This window comes from Scleropages formosus, chromosome 25 (assembly GCF_900964775.1).
Source record: "Scleropages formosus chromosome 25, fSclFor1.1, whole genome shotgun sequence".
In the NCBI taxonomy this organism is placed as follows: Eukaryota; Metazoa; Chordata; class Actinopteri; order Osteoglossiformes; family Osteoglossidae; genus Scleropages; species Scleropages formosus.
The window spans coordinates 11,147,391-11,171,808 of NC_041830.1; the positions used below are offsets into that span (position 1 = coordinate 11,147,391).

The following is a 24,418-nucleotide window of genomic DNA, read 5'->3' on the forward strand; positions in this document are numbered from 1 at the left end:
GGGTCTCAAACCCATCTTTTTCAGACCCACATCACTCCTGATCTCCTGACAGCTACATAAATATGTTTTTGCCTTTGGAATGTCACTTCTATGGGCATCTACTTGAGGGATATGAACCAGCAACAAGTTATGCATCAATAATCCTGTGTCTGTGTTTAAAGCTCTTCGTCCCTTGTCAAATATACATTCGGTTACTCTGAGTTATACGTCACTTTGGAGAAAAAACGTCTGATAAATAAATGTTTAAATTATTTTTTTAAAACAAAAGCTAATAAGAGGCCTAGGTAGACTTACTTATTAGGTAATCAGCGATGGGCTGCTCAGGTCAGGTTCGTAAATTTTCTCTTTGCCTTGGCGTCTTTCAAGGCTAATGAACTTATTGCACAATGTATTCAAGGTGATAACTGCACGCTGCTGGAGGTGTGAAGTCAACGCACTCGCCCCGTTTTCCTCCTTTATGGTCGTGGCCTCTGTTGTTGCGGAATGGACTGTGACCCTCCTCGTACCTGCACCCTGATGCCAGCCACGCTCCGTCTGCCCTGCTCCCCTAGTCCCCCCCACATACTCCCCCCGCCCCAGTCCTCTTGAGCGGAGAGGTGGTGAGCTGTGCGAGACGGCAGGAGAGGGAAGCGGACGTTACCGGCAGCATCAGTAAACACGTCTGATGCAAGAGCGCTTAAACACACTCACCCTGCAGGTCGAGGTGCATAAAGAAGGAAAATGGAGAGGGAGAAATAGCAGATGTTATGAAGAGATGCGGCTGAGCTCTGGGACTGACTGCACAGGTAGTCGTCTGAATATACCACTGGGTAAAACCCCCTCGACCCCTGGGTAAAACACCCACTTTGTGTGTGTGTGTGTGTGTGTGTGTGTGTGTGTGAGAGAGTGAGAGTGTTTGGATCAGCGTGGCTGCTAAACCCCACGGTGAGAATAGAACCCGGCAGAGAGGACCACCTTTGGAAGTGAAGGAGACGCTCCCCAACAAGCCAAGAGCAGGTTTCATTGACCACATGCTCTCCAGCTCATTGCCTTGCAAGCAGTCCAGTTTATGGCCCTTTTGATATGCAAACAAGCTCTTTTATTTCCCCTTCCTTTTTTGCACCGTGCATGTGTTTGTGTGTGTCTCTCTCTCTCTCTCTCTCTCTCTCTCTCTCTCTCTCTCACAAAGGTAAATTTACACTCCTGGTGTCTTTGTTGAAGAATTCACTGAAACACTTTCACTTTCACTGGCAGTAAAGACAAACATTTAAATTGCATTCATATTTATTTAATTTGCAGACACTCTTTTCCAAAGCTGCTTACAGCTCGGAGTAAACAAAAATCAATTAACAACAGATGATGAGTTTTAGATACACTCGTGATTGTTGCACCACTGTCATTTTGTCCAATTCCCCCCATCCTTGCTCATTTTACGAGTAGCTGAGTATAGAACTGTTAGGAATACGAAGGCACTTGTGACAGATGTGGTGCAAATTCACAGTGCGCTGGAAGAGATGGGATTTGAAATCCTTTTTGAATTCTGTGAAGGGTTCAGCAGTTCTGAGGAACCAGAGGGAGGTCATTGTACCGCATTGGAGCCAAAACCAAGAACCTGTGGAATTTCTTTTTGGGTCCCTTGTGTGTGGGACCATGAAGCACAAACAGAGTGCCAGTAATGGCACAGAAACTGTCCATCGCAAAATCACTTTAAGCAAGTAGTTCTATTCGTGTCGTGATGAGGTCACTGAATGCAGGTTGAGTTTTCCCATCGGGGAGGTTTAATGTCCACAGAAGAACATTGAGCTTGGTGTGAATGTGCACAATCTGTGGTCACGTGTGAACTTTGAGTAGTATTGTTAATTATCACTTCTTCACTCCTTCAAAGACCAGTGGCCAATGAGTGGCTTGGCTGCAATTTTTGTTTGCTGGAATAGTATGTTATGGTTAAAATTCTGGTTAAGTCTATATGTAAAGCAAGTGTTTATGGGCAGCACTTCTTTAAATGGCTATCATAAGTAAAATACTGTTAAGTACCTGGGGGTTGATGTTGACTTGTTGACCACATATATAGAGTGTCTCCAGAAAGTTCTGTTCTTCACTTATATTCCTAGTGGTAAAATAGGTGTATCTACTGTCTTTGTGATTGAGTCCATGTTCCTGCTTGACCTCTTCTTCCAACTTTTATTGTAATTTCAGGGTAATTTAGTCTTCCCATGATGTGTCCAAAACATGAAAATCTCTCATCACTTGTGCCTCCAGTGAGAGTGCTGGCTTGACTTTACCGAAGAGAATGAGATCATTTGAGAAAGTCAGAGTATCTTTTTTGTATCCATGGGTGTAGTTCGCTGAGATTTTTTTATATAGATGTTTCTGTCCAGCAAATCTGTAAAGATAGGATTCGGGAGTTTGGTGGGGCAGGAGGGACAAAGCGGAGACTGAGCTGTTGTAATCATTCTAGAGTTATGAGGCCATTGGATTGATCTTTAAATCCTCAGAGAGGAAGGCTGATGATTGGTGTCATGATCTATCAGCTGTTACCACTGTCGAGTGTCTCTGAGGTTATGCAGAAGGGATGCTGACGTGGTCTCGGCCTGAAATGGGACGATTCCGCCAGTCCCATCTGATATCCTGCTCTGACACGAGGATGAAACGACATCGGTGCCGGGAAGAATGCTGGAGATCCACAGTGCTGTTTGTCGGCTCGATAGAAACCAGATAGAGCGTCTCCGGTCGCGCATCGTTCACCGCTACATTATTTATAAAACGCTGTAGAAAATGCTGAAGTCAATGGTGTTACAGCTTCTGCTCTGCACTGCCTGCTTCTGGGGCCTGGTGACACCCAACTCTCGGGGGGGGATTTTTTTTTTTGTTTTGTCTAGAGAAGTTTTTTCCCGAAAAGTGTTGACGAAGCTCAAGTGTTTTCGCGAGGGAGTAGGCACTGTATACGTGCCCGGCTGTGTAGACTGTAATAATGGGTTTGGAGAGTTAGCTGTTAAGTCGAACGAGGACATTGGAACATTTGTATGGGCCCTCAAATAAGCCCCAGCTGAACCCCAGATGGCCCCCAGACAGAATCCTACATGGGGAGCATGGGAAACTTTTACTTAGGCACCTTGTTTGGGTGGGCATGCACGCATATGCCCGCTCTGCCTGTCTGGTGTTCACCTGGATCAAAGGGAAAACAGTCTCTTGAAGTTGTGTAAAAACCGAGGGCTCTAGGTGAGAGCGAAAACTCCCCGTCTGTCTTAATTTTGTAAAATTAATCTTTTAAAGAAAATTTATCATTCCTTCATTCATTCATTCTGCAAAGTTATATTTTTTTTGTTGAAATCACTTTTCTTCCGGGGGGGCTGGCCTCTCTGTGGCTTCGATCGGTACAATAAAGACTAATGGAAGCCCCCACTTCAAAGGCAGTAGTGTGCAGCGCCTCCCCCTCAATCGCACCGCGGCGGGAAGATTAAAGCCACTCCACGCTAATCAGGTTTGATTAGTCTGGCCTGAAGCGCCAGCTGTTCTTGGCGATACGCCGTGACGGTGAGCTTCGGAACGACCTCTGTGTGCCGCGGAGTGCTGGATAGGTGCAGGATAAGAGGTGATGGGCCACTGGGACGCCCCGCTCTGGGACAGCGAGTCTTGTCAGGCAGTGTCAGAACTCAGCTGACAGGTGTGCTGTTGTGTCTCACCTGGGCTTGTTACGGTGAGCCCGTGGAATTGTCTCACGAGCTTGAAACAACTTGTCCGTATCTAAAGAGTCTAAAGCCTCTTATTCCGACATTTTGAGCTCTACATTTCGGGTGCTGTCCTCAAAGTCTTGTGGTGCTTTAACCATCGTCGGCGTCCAGCAAGTGGCAAGCTCCTTGTTTTCTGAGGTTCCCTGTTGATTGAAATTTCTTTTCAGTTGAGACTGCCTGATGGTTGAGTACCCATTTTTTGGGATGACTTTTCGGCTGACGCTGTCCATTGGCTATGACCGCTCTATGGTTGGGACATCCCATTGCTTGGAATCGCAGTACTCCCTGGTTGTGATATTTCATTGATATTAATTGTGTCTTCACAGGTACCTTTCTCAACTTCTTACTGGTCTGCCTTGAACAAGAGCTTGTGTGTGTGTGTGTGTGTGTGTGTGTGTGTGTGTGTGTGTGTGTGTGTGTGTGTGTGTGTGTGTGTGTGCGCGCGCCCCCACAGAACAGGAAAAGCTTCACTGCTGCTGTGCTTTTAGTAGTAAAGATGCCAACAGGAACATCAGGTTATTTTTATGTCCTGGCACTTGACAATTTTGTATAATAAAGTATTAAGAAATGGCAAATACACCATAAAAAGGACAGTACACAACCACATCACCATCATCATGCCATTTAAAAAAAAAAAAAAAAAACTTCACACCATAATACATGAAATTGTTTGTCTGTAATATAAACACATTTTCTTCTCTTCCTATTAAAGGCAAAGTACCATTACACAGAAAAGCTAACTATGAGAAGTTAAAAACAGAACGTTCTAATAAGACATTATGTAACGAATAAAACACTGGAACTTTAAACTCTAAAACCTTTCAAATTTGTTGTTTACAAGAACAATTATTAAACTGTGCCAACCAAACTCCAGGCACCCGGAGCCTTATCTGAATGTGCAGTTTACCACTCGTAATACCATTCTGTCATCAGTTACACATTACAACATTCATCCCAACCATAAATTACACAACATTTTAAAATACTGAATATCAGCAACCATGAATGTCACATTAAAATCAACAATCCAACAATTTCTCTAAAGTTTCCCCTCTTCTCCAGCTACCAGGTGGGACTTCTCACTAGTTCTTGACAAACTGAAAATGGGAGGAGATCCTACCTTGGACAAATCGGTAATTCTGAATGATGAGGCCTGTCCTCGGTGTGTCCCCTCACCTTCCAGCCTTGCGCCCTGTGTTGCCGGGTTAGGCTCCAGTTCGCCGCGACCCTGTTTGGGACAAGTGGTTTCAGTCAGCGCGTGCGTGTCAGTGATCAGGTTCCACTAGGGAGAGTCTCCTCGGTCCTCCAGTGCAATACCGGTGATTGAACCAGCTTCCCCCTGCCTCTTCTTTCTGATCACTTTGGAAGAGTCCTATCTGTTGTTCATGTGAAGAAGATCTGAGTCCTCTTTGACCAGTACATTCGTAAAAGTGCCAGGTGAAGATCACCTGCCATATTTGGTGAAGGGCGACCTATCCTTCACCTCAACCTCGTCCACTGGTCCTTTCTGTTCTGCAGTGCCAATTGATGATGGCAGGGTCCTTCTGCCATCCCATGTTGATGCCCCACTAGCCAGCACCATGTTGGTGCAGGATGGTTTGTTCTGGGGATAACTGCAAGACAGATGATCCTCTCTCCTACATCAGGTACAGTGTCAGTGGTCTACGCAGTCCATGGCTAGGCGGATGGTCTCCAAACAAAACTGGCACTTCATGTTTCTGCAGTCTCTACTTGGGTGTCTTTGGCTCAAACACAAATAGCAAGAGGAAAGCTGACCCTATTTAAAGAGGTAGCCTTTAGCCTTGCCCTAATAAAATATGTGGCAAACATGTCCTGCCCCCCAGAGTCTGCACCCAAACCAGGTACAAAAAACATCGCTCTTGTTGTCAGAAAAGTCCCCAGGAAGGCTCCCAGGACATCTGCTGCCATTAAGGGGTCAAAGACATGGAGAGTCATAACTGTATCACTCTTCCACAAAGGCTCAGTGGAGTAGGGGGAACAGCTTTGGATGTAGCACACTCACTACATGACTCCAGCACCCTCCAGTAGCTCTCTTCTGTTGTTAGAGTAACATTAGAATAAATACAACGAACTGTTCCACTGGCTGCAGACAATGTCCTCTACTTTAAGTCCCTAGAGTCCAAGGATGGTGTCCTGAGAAAAGGTGACCTGCTCAGGAAATTCACTGACCTCCTCCTGCTTCTTCCAGCAAAAGCAGATGGTGTTCTTCAAAGTCTGCATCCCCACAGCATTTGTCCTCTTGTCTTCCTAGGGAGCTGTTGAAGTCTTCATGAGGGACCCTACAGTGGGCTATCTGGAATAAAAAGCACTAGAAATAAAATCTCTGCATCACTCTGAGGGGATGTTGGACATGCCACTCAAAACCCTGGACATTTGGCTTAACAGGCTACCCAAAATAAAATTAAAAACCTACTAGGAGGCAGAGCTTCCCCTTGAGAAAAGCAGTGGGGCAAGCCACCCATAGTCCTGTATTAGGTTTCAATCTGGCCCCAGCTAAAATTGGTGGAACTTTACTTAATCTTAGCTAGAAGGCAGAGAAGCGGTCTTCCTCTCAAATATCTCATTATTTTGAGTCATCTTGTGAGTTTTTGTGTGTTTTGTCTTGAAGCTTCTTTTATACCGTCCCATGTTTCAGCAGTTAAAGTGTACTTTGAAACTTTTTGAGTTCAAATGCAGGACAGGCCCTGTTTTTGTTGCACCCAAATTTCTGCAGTGAATATGATTCTGAAGTGATGAGTTGACTCCAAAAACATCATTCTTGACCAATATATCCCATAAACATGTGCAACGTTCCTCATTTTGTTATTTATCACCGACACTCAGAACACCAGACGCCAGCCTATTCTGATTGTGTGCTCCTTACTGCCCTCTCTTGGTTTGGAGGGTAAACACAGGAGGCATTCACACAACTACTGTATGTACAGAAATTTACAAAATAGTCAACTGAAGAAAAAGCCCTTAAAATGAAAAATAACTGGGAAATGTAGATAACTTCGAAAATGGTGTTGCAGAAGGGTTCATATCTTCCGTAGGGGTTGCAGAAGTGACTCAGTGAGCAAACTACACCCACACCTCGTATCTCCATCAGAAACAAGACGCATTGTTCCTGTCATTATTCCACTGGAGATTGCAGGTTCTGTGCCGCCTTGTTTGCGATGCGAGGGACGCTTAGACCCCGTTCTCTTGCAACACCTCGCGGCAAGTTAATTAAAGCCTTGTGGTCCTCTTCAGGAATGAGTTGGCTTCGGTACGTGGTCTGCGTAGCATCCTTCTTGGAAAGCCACGCATGCAAACGGATGCTCTAAGCGCTACGCTTAGAGGGCTGTAATAATTCATGTGTGGGCATGCTGGCTTTTTCCTGAAACTTGTGCAGATGATCATTCCTTAAGATGGAGCAGCCCTTTCCAGTATGCTGCTCTTTGTTGTTTTTGACTGGCGGCTGTGGGGCCACGGCAGTGGCCATTAGGCGGCTTGTCGCCGGTGCACGTGGGCCCTCAAGTGGAGCACCGAGCACGGTAACATTCTGAGCCCGAGGTCTCCATCGGGACCCATTCGGCATCCTTACTGTGATTGCTCTCTTTCAGATCATTTCTAATGATGGCTGTATGAATGACCCGTGCTGAAAGATGCTCATTTTGCTTCCAGCCCACTCCAGTCATTTTTCTCACCCTCCTTTTCTCTGAATGCCTTTGGAGGAAACGGCAGAAATAAATCCTGGAATCCGTTCTGGCACGTACACTTGATTTCTTTGTAAAGCCGTTATTTCCGTGTCTGACCCGCAGCTTTCAGACCATTACAGCCGTCCCTGTTTCCGCAGTGTCTTGTTGCTCCTGCGAGCTCATGAATCTTTATAAGGAGTGCTGTGATGGGCTCTGACCCTCTCTGCCGAAAGCAAAGAATACCAAACCGCATAATCTTTTAGGCTTGCAGGGTTTCTGTGTGCACCGAAGTAGATAAACACCTTGGGGCCAGCAGGTGGCATAGTGGTTAGAGCCATCATGTTGCAGTCAGATGTCCCACCCGATACAGTACCCTTGATGACGTTACTTACCTTGAAGTGGTACAGTTCTCATTGAAAGTGCCTTACATGTATATTTATTAATTTAGCCAGATGATTAGCTCTGCATGCAGTGATTTACTTTTTGATACATAATATAGGTTGTATGTTTGTTTTTTTTAATTGTGACATTTCATGGCAAGCTTGAGGGTCGAGGGTACTGTATGAGAAGGAAGGATTCGAACCCGTGACTCTGAGTCCAAAGGCAGCTGCCCTGACCACTGCGCCACCTACTGCCCTTGTCCATGTCTTTTTACTTGATGCCAAACGCCTAATGGGCCAGGCGTTCCCTTTGCACATTACGTCACGTGGTCCCCCGTCTCAAGTAGAGCAGCTAAATTTAGTCGTGGTTTGGTTGCTCTCTGCTGAGAGATGGAGATAAACTGGTGCGCTGGAACCACACGTCTCTCGCGTTGCAGGACAACTCGAGCAGCAGGAAATGGCGCAAGGTTTTACACGTTAAGCTGCTGCTCTTATTTAAAGGCCATTTGTGTTTGTTGCACCTTTTCAGCTGGATTTTTTTTTTCTTCGCTGGCACGTTTTCATAGTTGGCCAGTTCTGACTTTTCAAGAAATTCACGGATGAAGGAAAAAAATCATCATTTAGGTTTCTCTTGCTTAACCGGAAATCCGCGAAGATAATGCAGTCTTTAGCCGTGTTCCTTGGACTTTATTTGCACTTTTTTTCAAGCTGGCGGCTCTGGAGCTGCAGTTGAGATCAGAAGTTTACATGGTTCAGTCTCGTGGTTGGGTCCTTCTTCCTGGTACTGAACAGGCTGACACAATGAAAAAGATCAGAGCTCTGCAAATTGTTGTCAACTGGCAGAAGATGTCATGTGTGCCCTGATGTCCCACTGAGGGATGATGGTTAGTCGGGTTGTCGACTGCTCCGCTGACTGATACCTCGTGGCCGGGTGACGGAGGCTCTCGGCTCACAGTTCACCTGCCCTCGGGGGAATTTCTGGAGGAACATCTCAGTCAGAGCAGCGATGTGAAGATGGGAGGGTGTCTGTGTGCGAGCACTGCTTTTTTTGATAAAAAAATGATCACAAAGACACCTGGTGGTGGCACATTTTGATGGCACTTAAGATGAAGAAAATGCATGAGGAAAATAAAGAAAATTAATGAGGAAAATGACGGAAAATGAAATGCGCGAAGAAAATGCATAAGGGAAGAAAATGCACAAGGAAATTGAGGAGAATTGAGAGAAATGTTTCATAGGCAAAAAGACAAATTCAGCACTTCAGTCCGACTGAAACGAGGACACAAAAATGTCTTGGAAAATTTTTGGAGGTGGCAGCGTTTGCTGTAACTGCAGCTAATTCCCTCAAATTATCTCGATGAAACACACTGCGACGTGTTGTTTTTGGATCATATGGTGGAGTACGGTGACCCCGATTTTAACCATTTCTGTCTTTTATCCAGAGTATGAAGATGGCTTAGTGGTTGAGCTGTCGCCGTGCCCCAAATAACCCTGGTTTGAATCCCTGCCTGAGTTGTAATGCCCTTGATCAAGTTTCTTACGTGAACTGATATAGTGAAAATTACCCTGCTGTATAAATGAGTAAATCACTGTAAGTCGCTTAGCGTGTAAGGGTCACATGGTGAGTCGCCTTGGAGAAAAGTGTCCGATCAATAAATGTAAATGTGTTTGTGTGAGAGCAGCGTTTGAATGCCGGTCTCTCCTCTTACTGTGCACATTATGCTAATTTTTGTTTGAATTGAATGTCTCATTGGCCAAATTAACCTCGGTCGAGTGGTCGATTGAATGAACGAGATGGTTTAAACTACACTAAAGTGGAACCGTTTATGCTCATGCTGCAGTTTTTACAGTGCTAGTCGAAGAACACATGGAATGTTTACAATTTCAGAAAATACACTCATTTGCCTTGTGAAATGTAACAGGGTTCTGGATCAGTCCATTAGCAGTCGCAATGAGAACATACAATGTGAATAATTAAATTATCTGATGCTTTGATCAGTTTCAATTTTATTGCGATCAGTACTAATAGAGACTTACAGATTTGCCAACAAGTGGCTGCATTCGGTGGAATAAACGATATCTCTAAGTATAGGAATATAGGAACCCTGAACAGCCCACAGTTATGACTGAAATGTCTTAAAATTGTCAGTCAGGTGAGTCTTTGAATCTTTGGTTCTTTTTAATGTAAATGGTCACGATCAACGTGGCTGAAGCTGAAGCTGCAGTGCAGTGTGTGGACCAGGGTTGTGTCGGGACCCGGCAGAGAACACTTGTAGGTGCCGAGTTGAGGTCAGCGGGAGCAGGGTGCTGGACAGCGCGGAAGGCGAGCTGTCTGCGAGCTCCCGCTCGGACAGACGGAGACCTGCGAGATGCGTGCTGACCGCCCTGTGTCGGACCTGTCAGCGCGGTACAGAGACGGGCGCACACACCGTCTCCTTGGGGACAAACTGTCTGTTTTGGACAACAGCTTTGAGGAAGAGCAACTGGAAAGGCAGAGAAAGAAAGAAAAGACATCCTGCTATCAAGGTGTGGGGGGGGGGACAGCATGCATGAGAGCAGAGGCATCTGCCGCGAGGCATTCTGGGACAGACAGCTTCAGTATTCAGCCTTTCCAATACACGGGTGTGTCAGTCTAGAAACGCCAGATGGGGCCGGAAGTTTGTTTTTAACTCCGTTTGTTTCTAACTGCATTGTCAATGTCACTTTTACCACTAATTCAGTCAGTAAATGGGTAATAACACGGAGATTTCTGAGGTTATTTGCTGCTTGCATTCTGTAAAAATCTTGCATATAGCTGTAATAAAGAGAAATACCTTTTTTGTATTAACTTCCAGCTTTGCTAAAATTAATTTAAAATGAAAGAACATTAAAAGGCCATCTCCACAAACTCGTTTTCAGTGATGACCGTGAAGCGATTGTTCCCATAAACGTGTAACGCTCCTCATTTAATCGATCACACCACACACAAGTTGTGAACACTGTGGAGCTGAGTTGAATTGCGGCGGTCCCGCACATTTTTTGGGTGTTCTTTTCTGTCGTTGTTAAAATCGGAGGGTGAACACAAGTCACATTCGCTCTGGTATACACAGAAATTTTATAATAAATAGAAATTTAACTGGCATGAAAGTGTGTCTTTGAAAATTCATAACTGAACCGTCCGTAGCGTGCCGCGCCAGAGCATTTACATGTTACATGTGCTAATGGCCGGCGTAGTTTGATTATGCTAAGCGCTCCTGACCTTAGATAAACAGGAACTGGTAAGTGGTCTCTTGCTTTGTGCAGCCTCAGTGGGGGGCACTTTCCGCTCTTTCATACGGGTTGTCTCTTGTGGGGGGGGTCCTATGCTCCACTTGTGCAGCAGCATTGATTTGCGCTCCTCGCCAGCCGGAGGCTCAAGGGAAGGTTAAGAAATAGGAGGTGAACTGACACAGGTGAACAGAAGGTATTAGGTTCCGATCCCATCCGATGCTCTCGGTGGATGGTAGTGGGGTGTGGAAATCCTGCGTGGTGCTCTAAAGTGCATTACAAGTCCAGGATAGGGTGGTGCCTGGCCGTTTCAGCGGAAGCACATCCGCTTGCTTCCTGTTTGCTCGGGAACATGGAAGGACATTGGAACGAGTTTAATTTTAACAGCGGAGCAGTAGAGAAGCACCATAAGCGATTATTTTAGCCGGGTATTAAATATGCGGCGGCAGGGAAATTGCTCTGTCAGAAAAGGGTTTGGAGGGCGAGTGATTATTGTTATTATCGTGGCAGGGTTGTGCTGGCTGTAAGATGAAGTTTAGAGAAGTTAAAATGTCAGGAGCGGGGTTCGAGACTTCACCTGAGAAAGCGGATGAAGGGCGTCGCTGGGGCGGGGCTGCAGTTCAGCATGGCATGACCAATCAGGTGTTCCTTTAGTTGACCTCGTTTGCATACCAGAGAGAATGAGATTGTCTTTCTCCTGGTTAAAGATATGGTGTTTTCACGGCCTTCGACTCGTCTCGGACCCAGCCTCAGTGGCGATCTGCGTTTGCCTGATGATTTCGGGTTAGGTGCACGGGTTCGAGCTATGGCTCTGCACTGACCCATTTCATAACCGACCCATCGTGTCCAAGACGAACAAACTCAGTCACGTGGAGATTCGCATGTAATGTCATTGGTGGTTTGGTGTCGTCTCTTAAACATGTGAGAGAGAGCCGCTGTCCCCGGGTGAGACTGCGCTCCTTCTGGTCTTAAAGCCTCATGAAGCTGGCGGCATAGTGGTTAAAACTGCTCTTTTACAATCAGATAGACCTGAGTTTGAACCCCGCCTCCTGCTGTAATGCCCTTGATCAAGATCATTACCCTGAACGAATAGAGTAAAATTTGCCCAACAGCGTAAGTGTGCAAACTTCACACTGTAAGTCACTTTGTGGAAAAGCTTCAGTTGAATTAATAAAAAATCACTATTCATGCACTCTAACCTAAAAGGTGATGTAGTGGTTAGAACAGTCACCTTTTAGTTTGAGGAACCAAGGTTCGAACCCCACCTTCTGCCATAGTACCCTTGATCAAGGGTGTACGCAGCAGGGTGGTTAAGGTGCCAATGAGCATGCTGTCCTGCCCTCTCTCTAACTCCGGGTCGCGCCACAGTGGGCCTGACCGCATCACGTGCGACAGAGCACCGTGACCCCCCCCCCCAGGTCATCTCACCAGGACGAGCAAGATGTCTGACCTGCGTCTGAGGAGACACCGGGGGTCTAAGTCTTCCGCAGCATCTCTGAGCGCATAATTAGGTTGAGTTCTGAGCTCAGGGTGAAATTGCGACTCCTCGGTTTTACTGGGAGTTTGGTTGCAGGCTGGTTGCACAGTGGGGGGTCTCTGGCAGTGTGTATCTTTCTGGGTAAAGCAAAGTGACACGAAGGGCTGTAATGCAAACACACACACACACACACACACACACACACACACACACACACGCACATCCTGCCTGAGGAGTGGTTTCTCGGGCTGCTCATCTCACTGAAGGTCCAGAGAAGGATCCCATTGAGCTGCGGAGCTGAAGGTCCAGATTGTTCATTAGTCCTCGGCAACCAGAATGCATTTTATAGCAGCGTCGTTGCTGGGTGGAAACCCCACCTCCCACCCACGGTGCACCGTTCCAGGGGTGTCAGTTTTTTCAGGTTCAATTCCAATTACCCCCCGTGAGCCAAATCTGCGCTGTCGCTAATCCCCGCAAAGCTACACGGCTTGTCAGGGATTTCCTGGGAGCGGGAGGGGAACATGTCCGTGTTCGGTCCCCCGTGTAGCTGCGCGTCGCCTGCACCGCCCATTCTCCGCGCCTCCATCTGATGGCACGTTTCCACAGAAGGAAAAGCCTCCAATCTCACAGGCGCCAGGTTTAAAGAGGAAAAAGTATTTAATAAAGTTGAATTCTGCGGGAATGAGGTTTTGCGGTTTCGGGCTTTATTGACAGTTTTCATAGGCCTGCTCCAAGTTCTGCTGCTTTGTGCACTTTTTATCCACTGCAAATGTGCCACCATGTCCGCGTTCCAGACTCTTCACGTGCGTTGGGAGGACTGTGACACCCCGAGTGGGTGGATGTGCTGCAGTGGAGTGTCTTCTCTTCCTACCGCTGCCTGTGGGAGGCAGCGCCGAGAGATGTGGTTTGTGGGGGGGGGTCTTCGGGGCAGAGGGTACGATTTGGTGGTCAGGGTCAAACTCTGGTACCTAAGATCAAACTCATCTGTTGATCTTCACACCTGGTCCTTTTAACTTTTTTTATGTTGAGCATAAGGCGGCTTAGTGGTTAGAGCTTCTGACTTTACTCTAAGGACCCAGGTTTGAATCAGATCTCCTACTGTGGTGCCCTTGATCAAGGTACTTACTTTGAATTGATGCAGTAAAAATTACCCTGTATAAATGGGTAAATCGGTGTAAGCAGCATAACATTGTAAGTTGCTTCAGAGAAAAATGTTAATCAAATAACTTAATAATGAATGATAATTCTTATTATATTACTACCGTATCCTTAAAGAACTTTGTTCAAACCTCACATTGTAAGTCTCCTTAGAGGAAGTAGTCTGATAAATGAATAATAATAATATATTTTCAAAATGCTTTTGTGTCAGCACCTTCTGCGAATATTAAAGATACATTGTAATATCTGTTTTTATGAATTAGACTCGGCCCATCAGAAGTCGCTCGGTTAGCAAGCACTTGGGTGTTTGGAAGTGTTTCCATGGCGTGAAATTCCCACACCTCCCACAACAATGAGGCACTTTATGTTCACAACTTAAATTGTATTAAATTTGATGTTTTAGGATGATGTAAGTTTAATACATGGAGAATGTAGCTGCCTAATATAGCACTCAATAAGCAACTATATATGTGTGTGTGTATTTATATATATATATATATATATGTACACACACATTTTTTGACCCGCTTGTCCCATACGGGGTCGTGGGGAGCCGGAGCCTAACCCGGCAACACAGGGTGTAAGGCTGGAGGGGGAGGGGACACACCCAGGACGGGACGCCAGTCCATCGCAAGGCACCCCAAGCGGGATTCGAACCCAAGACCCACTGGAGAGCAGGACCCGGTCCAACCCACTGCGCCACTGCGCCACCGCGCCCCCCACTATATATATATATATATATATATATATATATATATATATATAAAAATAAATAAATAAATGTAAAATAATAACTTGTGTCAAACAGCTGTATTACCTCAGTAGGACACACAGCAGTTGTAATTTTTGTCATCAGAACAGTTGGGCTTCTGTTACTTTGTACTGCGTGTTTATATATTTATTTTGTTACTGTACAGAGGTTTCGGGGTTAATGTCTGCAGGCAAATCAAGGTGGTTTCATTCTCTCTTGTGCAGAACACAGAGAAAAGGTGTGGATCTGTTGTGTGCCGTCCTTTTAATTTAAATTGAACATGACATGTTCGCTCCAGGAGGATAGGTGGATGGAAGGGAAAATGCAGTTTGATCTTTGGGGGGAAGAGGGACAGCTGATGGGGGCATAGTTTGTTTTTTTTTTTTTTTTTTTTTTTTTTTTTACCCTGTTTGTATTTCACTCTTTATCCAGCCTTGTCTAATAATAGTAATAATAATAATAACAGCAATAATAATATCTGATACTTTTCTTCATGATGCTCTACAATATTCGGCTTAATATGTCGCTTTATTTATTCACTGTTTAGGTTTTTAAAAATTTCAGATATAATAAATAAACAAATTCCATACTAATTTTACTCTTAATATTTTCATTATTGTGCTCCATGAATATTTAAACAAATTTAAATCGGTTGGAAATAAAAGTTACCGCTGCAAACTCTCCTGTTCAGTTGTGCTTGCTGACTGATTCATCCCGTGCACATGTAAAGTAAGTATTCCTCTTATTTTTCTGGAAAAGCACCGCGCATCACCAGCAGATGCTGTGGAAGTGAGTTGAACGAAGGGTGGCCCTACACTCCTGTCCTCTTTACTGTGTCCTCTTCTAAGGGGGGTTGGGGGAACGTGGGCTGTGATGTGTGGTGGGTGACTCAGGTGGAGGGTGTCCGCGGGTTGGGGGATGCGAACACCAGCGACCCATGCCGAAATGTACACTTTGAGCTTAATGGTCGGGCTAATTTGTTAACCGCTCCTAACTCCCTTGCTTAGCTTTTCCGAGACATAGCCTGAAGCGAGCGCTTAATTAGCATAATATTAATTTTTCAAAAAATGCTTTGAGGAGTTGCTCTTCTCGATTCCTGGCTCTACCACACCCCTCCCCTCCCCTCCCCTCGCCGGATCTCGAGAGCCTTTTCCCCAGACTGCTGGGTGGGTCTGCGGTGCTGAGGCTCCGAGTGAAACGCTTGCAGTTACTGGCCAGAAGAGGGCGCAGCGGTCAAGGGGGCGGATGCCGTGTCCGGCACGGGGCGCGGATCCACGTGTTCTCACCTGCTGCTGCTGTTACCATTAATGGTTGTTTATCTTGTGCTTTTGCCCAGGGTCTTCTTTCACTGTCTGTGCGGGTACACTGAGTCTTACGCTGAATTTACTCATTTCTACCGCAGGATGATTTTTTACTGGAGTAAATGTGGGGTGCGGCGGGTAGCATAGTGGGCTATAGAGCTTCTGCCTCTGCTCTGGGATAAGAGCTGCAGGTTCAGATCCCACCTCCTGCTGCTGTCGTGCCCTTGCTCAGGGTACGATGTAGACCCGGTACAACGCGGGATCGTATATAATAAGGGGTGAGAGTTTGGAGCCCACTTTTTTTTTTTTTTTTCCTCCTCAGTTCCTTCCACGTGTTTCAGAAGCACCCAGGTGAAGCCGTGCAATATATTATAGCGACCTACGGTGGAAAATAAAATTAAAAAAAAAAAAAAGTTGACATTTTGTTAAAAAACCTTTTGAACGGTGCCTCGTAGACCCGTGTTGTTTGTGCCACTCTTGCTGTAAAGCCTTTGCTTCCCCGATCTTTTCGTGTGACTGTGAGCGACGCGACTTTGAACGGCTCGGGAGACTCGTTCGCGAAGAGCGTCACTGCAACAAAGTTACATTGCATGTAGCGAAAACCCCTTTGTTCTCCCCGACACACCGTAGACACTTGTTTTAAAATTTTATTTATTTTTACAACTAAAACTACAACGTAATCAGTAATTTCAGTCCATATTCGTATACAACAGTTTTAAATCCTAGTATTTAGCTATTTCCACGACGATATTATCAAACAGTCTCTGTAATTGAGTAATTTGTGAGGAAGTGCGTATGATATGTTACAGATCTGATCATGTGGAAATTCTGCTTCGTTACACTGTGGTTCGTCATTGAAAAGGATTGTCGAATTGCACTTTATTCAGTTTTATTAGGAAGTATTTATGCTGCGACGTTATCACTTATATTCTCTCACACACGTGTCGCAGTACGTTACTTTTACTGACAGTAATTCTTTCTAAAGCAGAGAAGTCGGTGGATCCCCGTCCACCTTATATCGGCCGTACAGTGTACTTTTCTTCAGTTAAGAAGTAAAAATGACCCTGCTGTATCAATGGGTAAATGAGAGAAAGTAGCTCAGTGCACAAACATTGTAAGATAAACAACCTTGATGAAGGAAGTGGGAGTCAAAGCCGAGGTTCATCTCCTCCTCCAACCACTATGCCACCTGCTGGCTTAGAGTGGGATTGTTCCCTTCCGCTGCTCCAGGCTGTTTCTGCATTAGCCAGTTACATTAACCAGTTTTAAATGGGCAAGCCCTGCGAAAAAAGTGATGTCAGGAGGGGAGAAGATGATAATCAAACCCTTCTCCATATACTTAAGTATGTGAAGTTCAAAGGCATTTATTAAGTTGCTTATTCAAATGAGACACTGATGTGAGACCTTTGTAAACATGCGATTTTGTGCTTTCAGCAAAACACAGCACCCTGAAATTTACAGGATTTCAGACAGTGTACATTTGGGCTGCAGTGAGCTGACATACTGCGGTTAAGGACTGAACTTGTCAGTGCGCTATCGAATGAGGGGATGCAAGGGTACATTACTCAATACTGGGAAAACACAACTTCTTAATGTACATTATTATATTATGTATTTCATTCAATGGTTGGCTATGACTCTTGACACGTGTTCCTAATGTGTGTTTTTTTAATGCATTTGGTTTACAGTGATATATGAAAAGAAGTGGATAGGCACGCATCCATTTGTGTGTTTACCGTCTGTTTACTTATTTGCATCCTTCATTGAGCTTCAGAGGTAAATATGTGGGAGCGAGTGTGGTGTGTGAACCCATCAGGAGCACTGCTGTGGTTGAGGCATCGCTTGTGATGTTGCGTGCTGCAGGCGCAGAACTACGATGTTTGGCGCACGCCAGTGCCACTACTGCCGCCACCACCCTCCCCGTCACGCGTCCTGCTCTCCTTTCCGGGCGGCTGGCTGGCAGATGGGCTGCAACCTCTCTCCACCTCAGCTGCATGACATTTGAAAGTTTGAGGGACACACACCGAGAAATATATATATATTTCAGGACCTTTTTTTAGTCGAGCAAATTGTGCCCGTGAGATCTTGGCGGGATGTGGCTCAGGGCGCGAGGGGACAAAATACAGGGTTGGTAGTGTGGGGTGTTGGGAAGTTTCAGCTGTTCTTCCTGAGACAGATTGGGTGGAGCTGGGATGTGGGTAGGCGGAGAACGGGCAGGCTGGGTGGCACTGGCATGGACAGTGATTTTGAGTGGAGTTAGGACACTGGGCGGAGCTAAAACACATGGGAGGAGCTGAGATGGGCTGGGTGGAATTGGCCAGGGTGGGCAGAGCCATGAGAAGCTGTGCTGAAGGGGGCGCCACTCTGCAACGACCTCTCGGTGCCCCTCCTCTGCCCATCCCCGCAGCCTGACCACACTGTGGCCATGCTGTCAATTAGGTGTGTATTAGTGTCTGCCAGAGCTGGGAGTGGGTCAGTTTCCTGGGGGTCGTAGTGATGCATATCCACACACACACACACACACACACACACACACACACACACACACACACACACACTCTCTCAGAGCAGCAGTTTGGGAGTAATGGCTTCATTAGCATTTCCTGTCACAAGGCTGCTGCTAGCCACCGTGTCCTGCTGTTTGTCTGTGAGGCGCAAGGGAGCCCGGAGCCCAAACTTGTTTTTGTGTTTTGTGCCCCAGCCGTCAGCGGCGATGAGGTCCACGGTTTGTCAGCACGCTGCCGGGTCGGATCGGGGTCTGCGATCATGGGTCATTCTCCGGGAAGGTCGTCTCACCTTTGGGGTGACCAAGAGGAGCGGGCAGAATGCAAAATTAACTCCAAACCTGGGGTGATGCGCTGTGTGGGCGTGGCTGGGCGAGGCCGCGCATTGCCGCTTCCTGTTCGCTGGGGTGTGCGGATGCCTGCCGAGAGGCTGCATTCCATTGGTAATATTCAATGACCTCACAGTTTTCTCCAAGGTGACTCAGTGTTAAAGTTGCTCATTGAGCTATTTACACTGATTTTCCCATTTGTACATCAGGGTTTGTACTCTATTAGTTGAGGGTAAGTATCTTTATGAAGGCAACTATGGAAAGGGTGGTTAGAACTTATGTCTTTCAGATGGCAAGTTTACAGGTCTAACCACTATGGCCCTTGTTGCCCCCCCTCTCATTGTGCCTCTGTCCCTTTACAGTCTGTATGTTGTCTTTTAATAGCTCCACCTGAAGAAGGCAGGATGCTACTGACACTGGCGGGGTCTCATAGGGTCATCTCTGTTTTGCATCAGAAATGAGTGAATGTTCACCCCCCCTCAATTCCGTTGCCCCATTTCTTGGTCAAGGTCAAACAAGGTCAGAGCTCCCCTTGTCAGCGAGGGGGTCTCAGTGTCACTGACACGATGGATCGACCCGTTCGAACCCCAGAGGGGCGACGCAGCGGTGCTGAGATGACATGTCACCTGAAATTGGCAGCAGCGTGACCCGACGCCGCACACGGGCAATGCTAATTTTGAGCGGCCGTGCCGCTGCCGAGGTTATTTAGCGGCCCGTGTTTGCTCAGCTCCACAGTCGTCACCCGCGTTAATGCGTCTCGATTTCTGCCTGCTGGGCAAGTTAATTGTGTTTTGAAAAATTAATAAGCTCTTTTTATTATTACCCAAAGTGTTGATATTTTCAGAGCGGATGAGAAACACCTGAATGTGCCGAGGACCAGAACAGAAAGAATTAATGTGACCGCAGCCTGAAGTGGTGGCATTTGTCATACTGCCTTTCCCCCCTTTATCTGCCTCCAACTGGACCGTTTTCACCCGGGAGCCCTGGAAACGTGTCAAACCCTAATTGTATTGGCATTTATTCATTTATTAATTTATCAGACACTTATCTTCAAGGTGATATACAGCTCAGAGTGAACAAAAGTGCATTAACAACACACAAAGAACTTTAGACACAGATTCAGGATTATCAAAGCCCACCTTGTTTGTCTGATTCCACCATGTTGCTGGTTCATATCCCTCAAGTATACAAGTGACATTCAAATAGCAAATACACTGATAATCATAGCAGATGGTGTTGGACTCATTGATGTAGCTGTCAGGAGATGAAGAGAGACGTGAGTATGCAAGAGATGGGTTGGAGACCCTTCTTGAATGCTGGGAGGGATTCAGCAGCTCTGAGGACCAGAGGGAGCTCATTTTACCACAGTGGGGCCAAAACTGAGAACCAGCAGGCTTTTGATTTTGAAGCCCTTGCAAGTATGACCACCAAGCGGCCAGAGGTGAAGGGGCACAGTGCTGTTGGGGTACTTGGGACATTTTGGGTACACCGTTTAAACTTTGACTTGTGGGTCTCGTGTTTTGGCTGGGAGACGTGGGGTCGAACTGAGCTATCCCTCCTCCCTCTGTTTCCTCTTCTTCTAGATGGTGACGAGAACGAAGAAGATATTTGTGGGCGGCCTGTCAGCGAACACGGTTGTGGAGGATGTGAAGCAGTACTTTGAACAGTTTGGGAAGGTAAGGTCACCTGGCGAGCTCTCTCTCTTTCTCTCTCTCTTTCTTACTCTCTCTTTCTCACTTTCTCTCTCGCTCGCTCTTTCTGTCTGTGTGTCCCGTGCGATGCTGTCATGATGAGGCGACGGCAGTACGTAGGGGAGGGTGGAACTCCTGTGCTGCACTGCTGGATCCTCCCGGATTGTTCGATGCACCCAGACTCCTCTGTTTCCTCCTGTGTCCATCTCAGTGTTTGTCCTTGTTTTGTTGCCTTGTCCCTCTTTCCATGTTGCGAACAGGTGGCTGTCGGCAGCCTGCGAACAAAGAGTTCGTCACCCGGCCATGTCCGCGAACCGTGCCGTGTGTTGATGTCCTGGCTAATGTGACAAGTTTCGATCGCCGTATTGGCGGTCGGTGGCACGGCTGCTTCTGTTTGTCACAGCTTGACACACGTGGCAAATTTTTGCTGCTTGTTTGGTGTTGATGCTCAGAGATTACATGGTGGCACCTCAAGTGACCACTTATTGGAATAACAACAGAGGTCAGTGCGCTACAATGTTTTGTTTTTTTTTTTTAAATCGTCAAATTGTTAAAATTGTCTCATGCTTCACAGTTGGAAGTGAAAACAATGTGGAAGAAGTGAGAAAAGTGTAGAAAAATTTTAATAATGACATAAAATGTATTTTCCATTGCATCTTCACAGGATGTTCCTGGGGACATCCCCAGGCACTTTTATTCTGAGAATGTGGTGACATACATGTCTGCTGGACTGTGGTTCATGCAACCGTTTGACACACGTTTGACACAAATTTAATTTAATTTGTCTCCATCTATTGTTTGGTAAAATCACAACCCAAATTTCTTTCCTGCTCATGGTGCATAGGCTGGCTGCTGTCACTTTTCAAATATTTATTTTATTGTCTTTTCATGTTAAAATGCTTTTTGTAAAATCCTGTATATGATATGCTGGAATGACTGGTGAGAATGAGCTGTAAGTGAATATGATATAGATATGTAGTTTGTGTACAACAGTCTCATCCGCTCCTTGACCTGGTCAGTGTGAACACACCCCGGGAAGCTGTCACATAGCTTCACGCACACTGCACACACTGAGGCAGTGGGTGGTGCTCGCTCTTGCAGCGGGATGGCGACAGGGAGCATCATGCTGGGGTTCATTTTGGGAGGCAGTGCCTCGCATGTGGGGGCATCGTCACACCAGCGGGGGTCTCTGTCCCCTGGAATTGTCCCTCAGGTGACCCTATCTGTCCTTGGTTTATTCATTTTAATTTTTTTTTTGCAACATAAAGAGAATTATGAGTGGGTAAATCACACAAAAAAGCTCGAAATAAGAGCGTGTAATTGCAAATATACTCTTCTGATTGTGAAGTTTCACTGGTAAGATAAGATTAATGGAATGGTATGTTTTCTCTCATCAAAAAATTATTATACACCTGATCACTGATGAATCTACACATGTTTTTCTAGAGCATTTGGATTTATGAACAGTGTAAAACAGTGTATTTTGCAAAAAAGACCCTTTACCTTTGTATTATTGATTTTTTTTTTTTTTTTTTTTTTAAAGATAGTTTGTAGCTAGGTAGAATCTGTGAATTACTCTGTGTGTGTGTGTGTGTGTGTGTGTGTGTGTGTGTGTGTGTGTGTGTGTGTGTGTGTATGCTGCTGGGAACTGAATTGTGATCAAGAGGAATTACACCAGGAGGAAAAGGAGTGTGTCACTCAGCAGTGTGTCGCCACATTTAATGTGTGTGCAGACGAAAAGGGGAGGGAAAGCAGACGGAAGCGAAACGGGGCTCCTGTCATCCCAGGGAAACTTGGTCAACAGCCTAATTAGCTGGGGCGGCTTATACTTAGTCACCGGTTTACTGTAATCGGCTTTGAGCACGTGCACGTGTGTGTGTGCGTGCGTGTGTGTGTAATGATACGGCACTCTTACTGGGCTCAGCACAAGGCACTAATGTTTCCATGGCGGTGGACAGTTACACCCGGCTCCAGCCTGCCCCTTCTGTGCAAACTCCTGCATTGGTTTCATTGAGTGTCGGCCGTTTTCAGAGCACCCGCTGTGGCCTCCAGCTGGTGTGTGTCAGGACTCACAGCTGGTTGGCGTTACCACTCTCTCCCGTGACGTTCGGGTTTGGGTTCGGAACCCCAGGGTTAGCATTCTTTCCTCTGCGACAGGAAATTAGCTCTGCTTTGCATATAATTTAATATACCTTGTGTGTTATTTTACTCTGCTTGTGGGGAGTGTGTAAAAGGGGGGAAAGGAAGCAGCAGAGTGGTGTAATTGCGCTTTCAGGGCTTCACATATCTGACGCATGATGGACGCCCAATAAAAGCCAGCAACGGTGCCGCCGCGGCCCATTAGCCCTGTGCCCAGCCTTTCCTGTGCCAGCAACACACCTCATTTGCATATCTCATTTGCATATCTAATTTGAATGGCTCATTTGAATCAGTAAGTACAAGGTACTGTATGGAAGCAGTCTTCCATTAATTGTTTGTTTGTCTCTTGTTTTCCAAATGTGAAGCCCTTTGGATACATGGGGAGCTTTAAATACCGCTGTACACCAACTCCTCATGTTACCAACAAAAGTAAGACTTATAGAAACTCATTTTGTTCATGGCACCAAAGTCACTTTCACCACTAAGTCACGATCAAGAATTTCTTAATAATATAAATGTCTCTCGATAGCTTAGCTGTTCAGGCTGTGTAAAAATCTGATATTGCTATAATAAATAACAACACTTTGCAGGACTTTTGTTTTTTTGTGATTGTCACTAAAATTTAAAATGGCTGAACATAAAAGTACATAATGTACAAACTCTTAGTCGGTGCTGATTATTGAACAATTAATCTGATAAAAATGTGCAGTGTTCCTCGTCTTGTTATTGCTCACCGCCATTCAGGAACACCGGGCACAAGCTGTAAACACTGTGGCAAGGAGTTGAATTAAGATGATCCCACACCTGTTCTGTTGCTCTTTGCTGCTGTCTGTTGACCGATGGCACGTAAACACGTATCGCATTTGAAGCATAACAAGCAGACAATCGAGGAAACGGATAAACGAAGAAAGTACTACTAAAAATAATATGTAAACTGGAAAAATCTTGAGAAATCTGTTACGCGAAGGACCCGGTGCATTTGTTTAAATGTAAGTCTTTCATTTGTTTCCCCAGCAGTCGGATGTTCTTCATATTTTGAGCAGCTGATAGGTGTAGGTCTGTGAGCTGAACTCTTTCCACTGCCGTTCGATCCCTCTTGGCCCTTTCCCATGCTGGTTTTGCAGTCATTCCCTCAGATAGCGCCCATTCGAACGACGAGATCTTGACTTCTCAAGGGGTTTCTTTTGAAACCTTTAGTTCGGCTTATGGGGCATCCTTCTCGTTTTCTGAGGACCGAATTTGGATTTCACGATGCCCCCGAGAGCTGAGCAACACTAGCGCCGCCACGTGGCCGTCTTCTCAGTTATAGTTTGGCTCGTGCTGCGTGAGGTTCTTGCCCTCTGTTAGCCATTAGCTGTTAGCCATTAGCGTTAGCCATTAGCTAATTTCACCTGCTGCAGTCTCAGTGATCATGGCCCTGTTTGGACCGTCCGAACCATGTCTCTTCTTCCCTTAATTGTTAATTATAATATAAAATTATATTCATTATTAATTTCCATTGTTGTCATTGATCCCCCCCTTAAGAGTGGAATTAATACATGAACACAGAGTTTCGACGTATGGTTTGTTTGCGTTTGTTAAGCGTGTGGTACATAATAGCTACGAAAGAGCTGAACGAGTGCAGGCAGACGATTGTACCGTAGTACAGAGGTTTCTTCATAATTATTGAAGGGAAACAGCCGTGCTATTTTGGATTATAACTCATTGACTTTTGAAGTAACTGTCCATTTTAATGGGATTTGCTGATATTTCAGAAGGAATTGGTGTCAGTTTTGGGGCTCGGGCAATCATGAAAACTTTTACCTTCGAAACCGATGGTAATTACATCTCCAAGTTATGAGAATTCACATTACAAAGGGGTTTTCAGGAATGCAGTGCCTTTGTAAGGTGAGGGAAGACTATACTTTCTTTTATAAAATTTGAAAGATATCTTCCACCAAGACTCTGAGCACACTTGCAGCTGGTGGTGTGTGTGTGTGTGTGTGTGTGTGCGCGCGCACGCTCATGCATGTGTAACTGACATCTGCTAAAACTGAAGCAAACTGAAAGTCG

General features: G+C 45.8%; 1 protein-coding gene across 2 annotated transcripts in view; it reads left to right on the forward strand.

Annotated features, from left to right (window-relative positions):
* LOC108921740 (RNA-binding protein Musashi homolog 2-like) overlaps nt 1–24,418 on the forward strand; it is a 106,216-nt gene that overhangs the window by 18,985 nt on the left and 62,813 nt on the right. For both annotated transcript variants that reach the window (XM_029249364.1, XM_029249363.1), the window contains exon 6: nt 20,120–20,212. In XM_029249364.1, the coding sequence (XP_029105197.1) occupies nt 20,120–20,212 (93 nt within the window). The remainder of the gene's footprint in view (nt 1–20,119; nt 20,213–24,418) is intronic.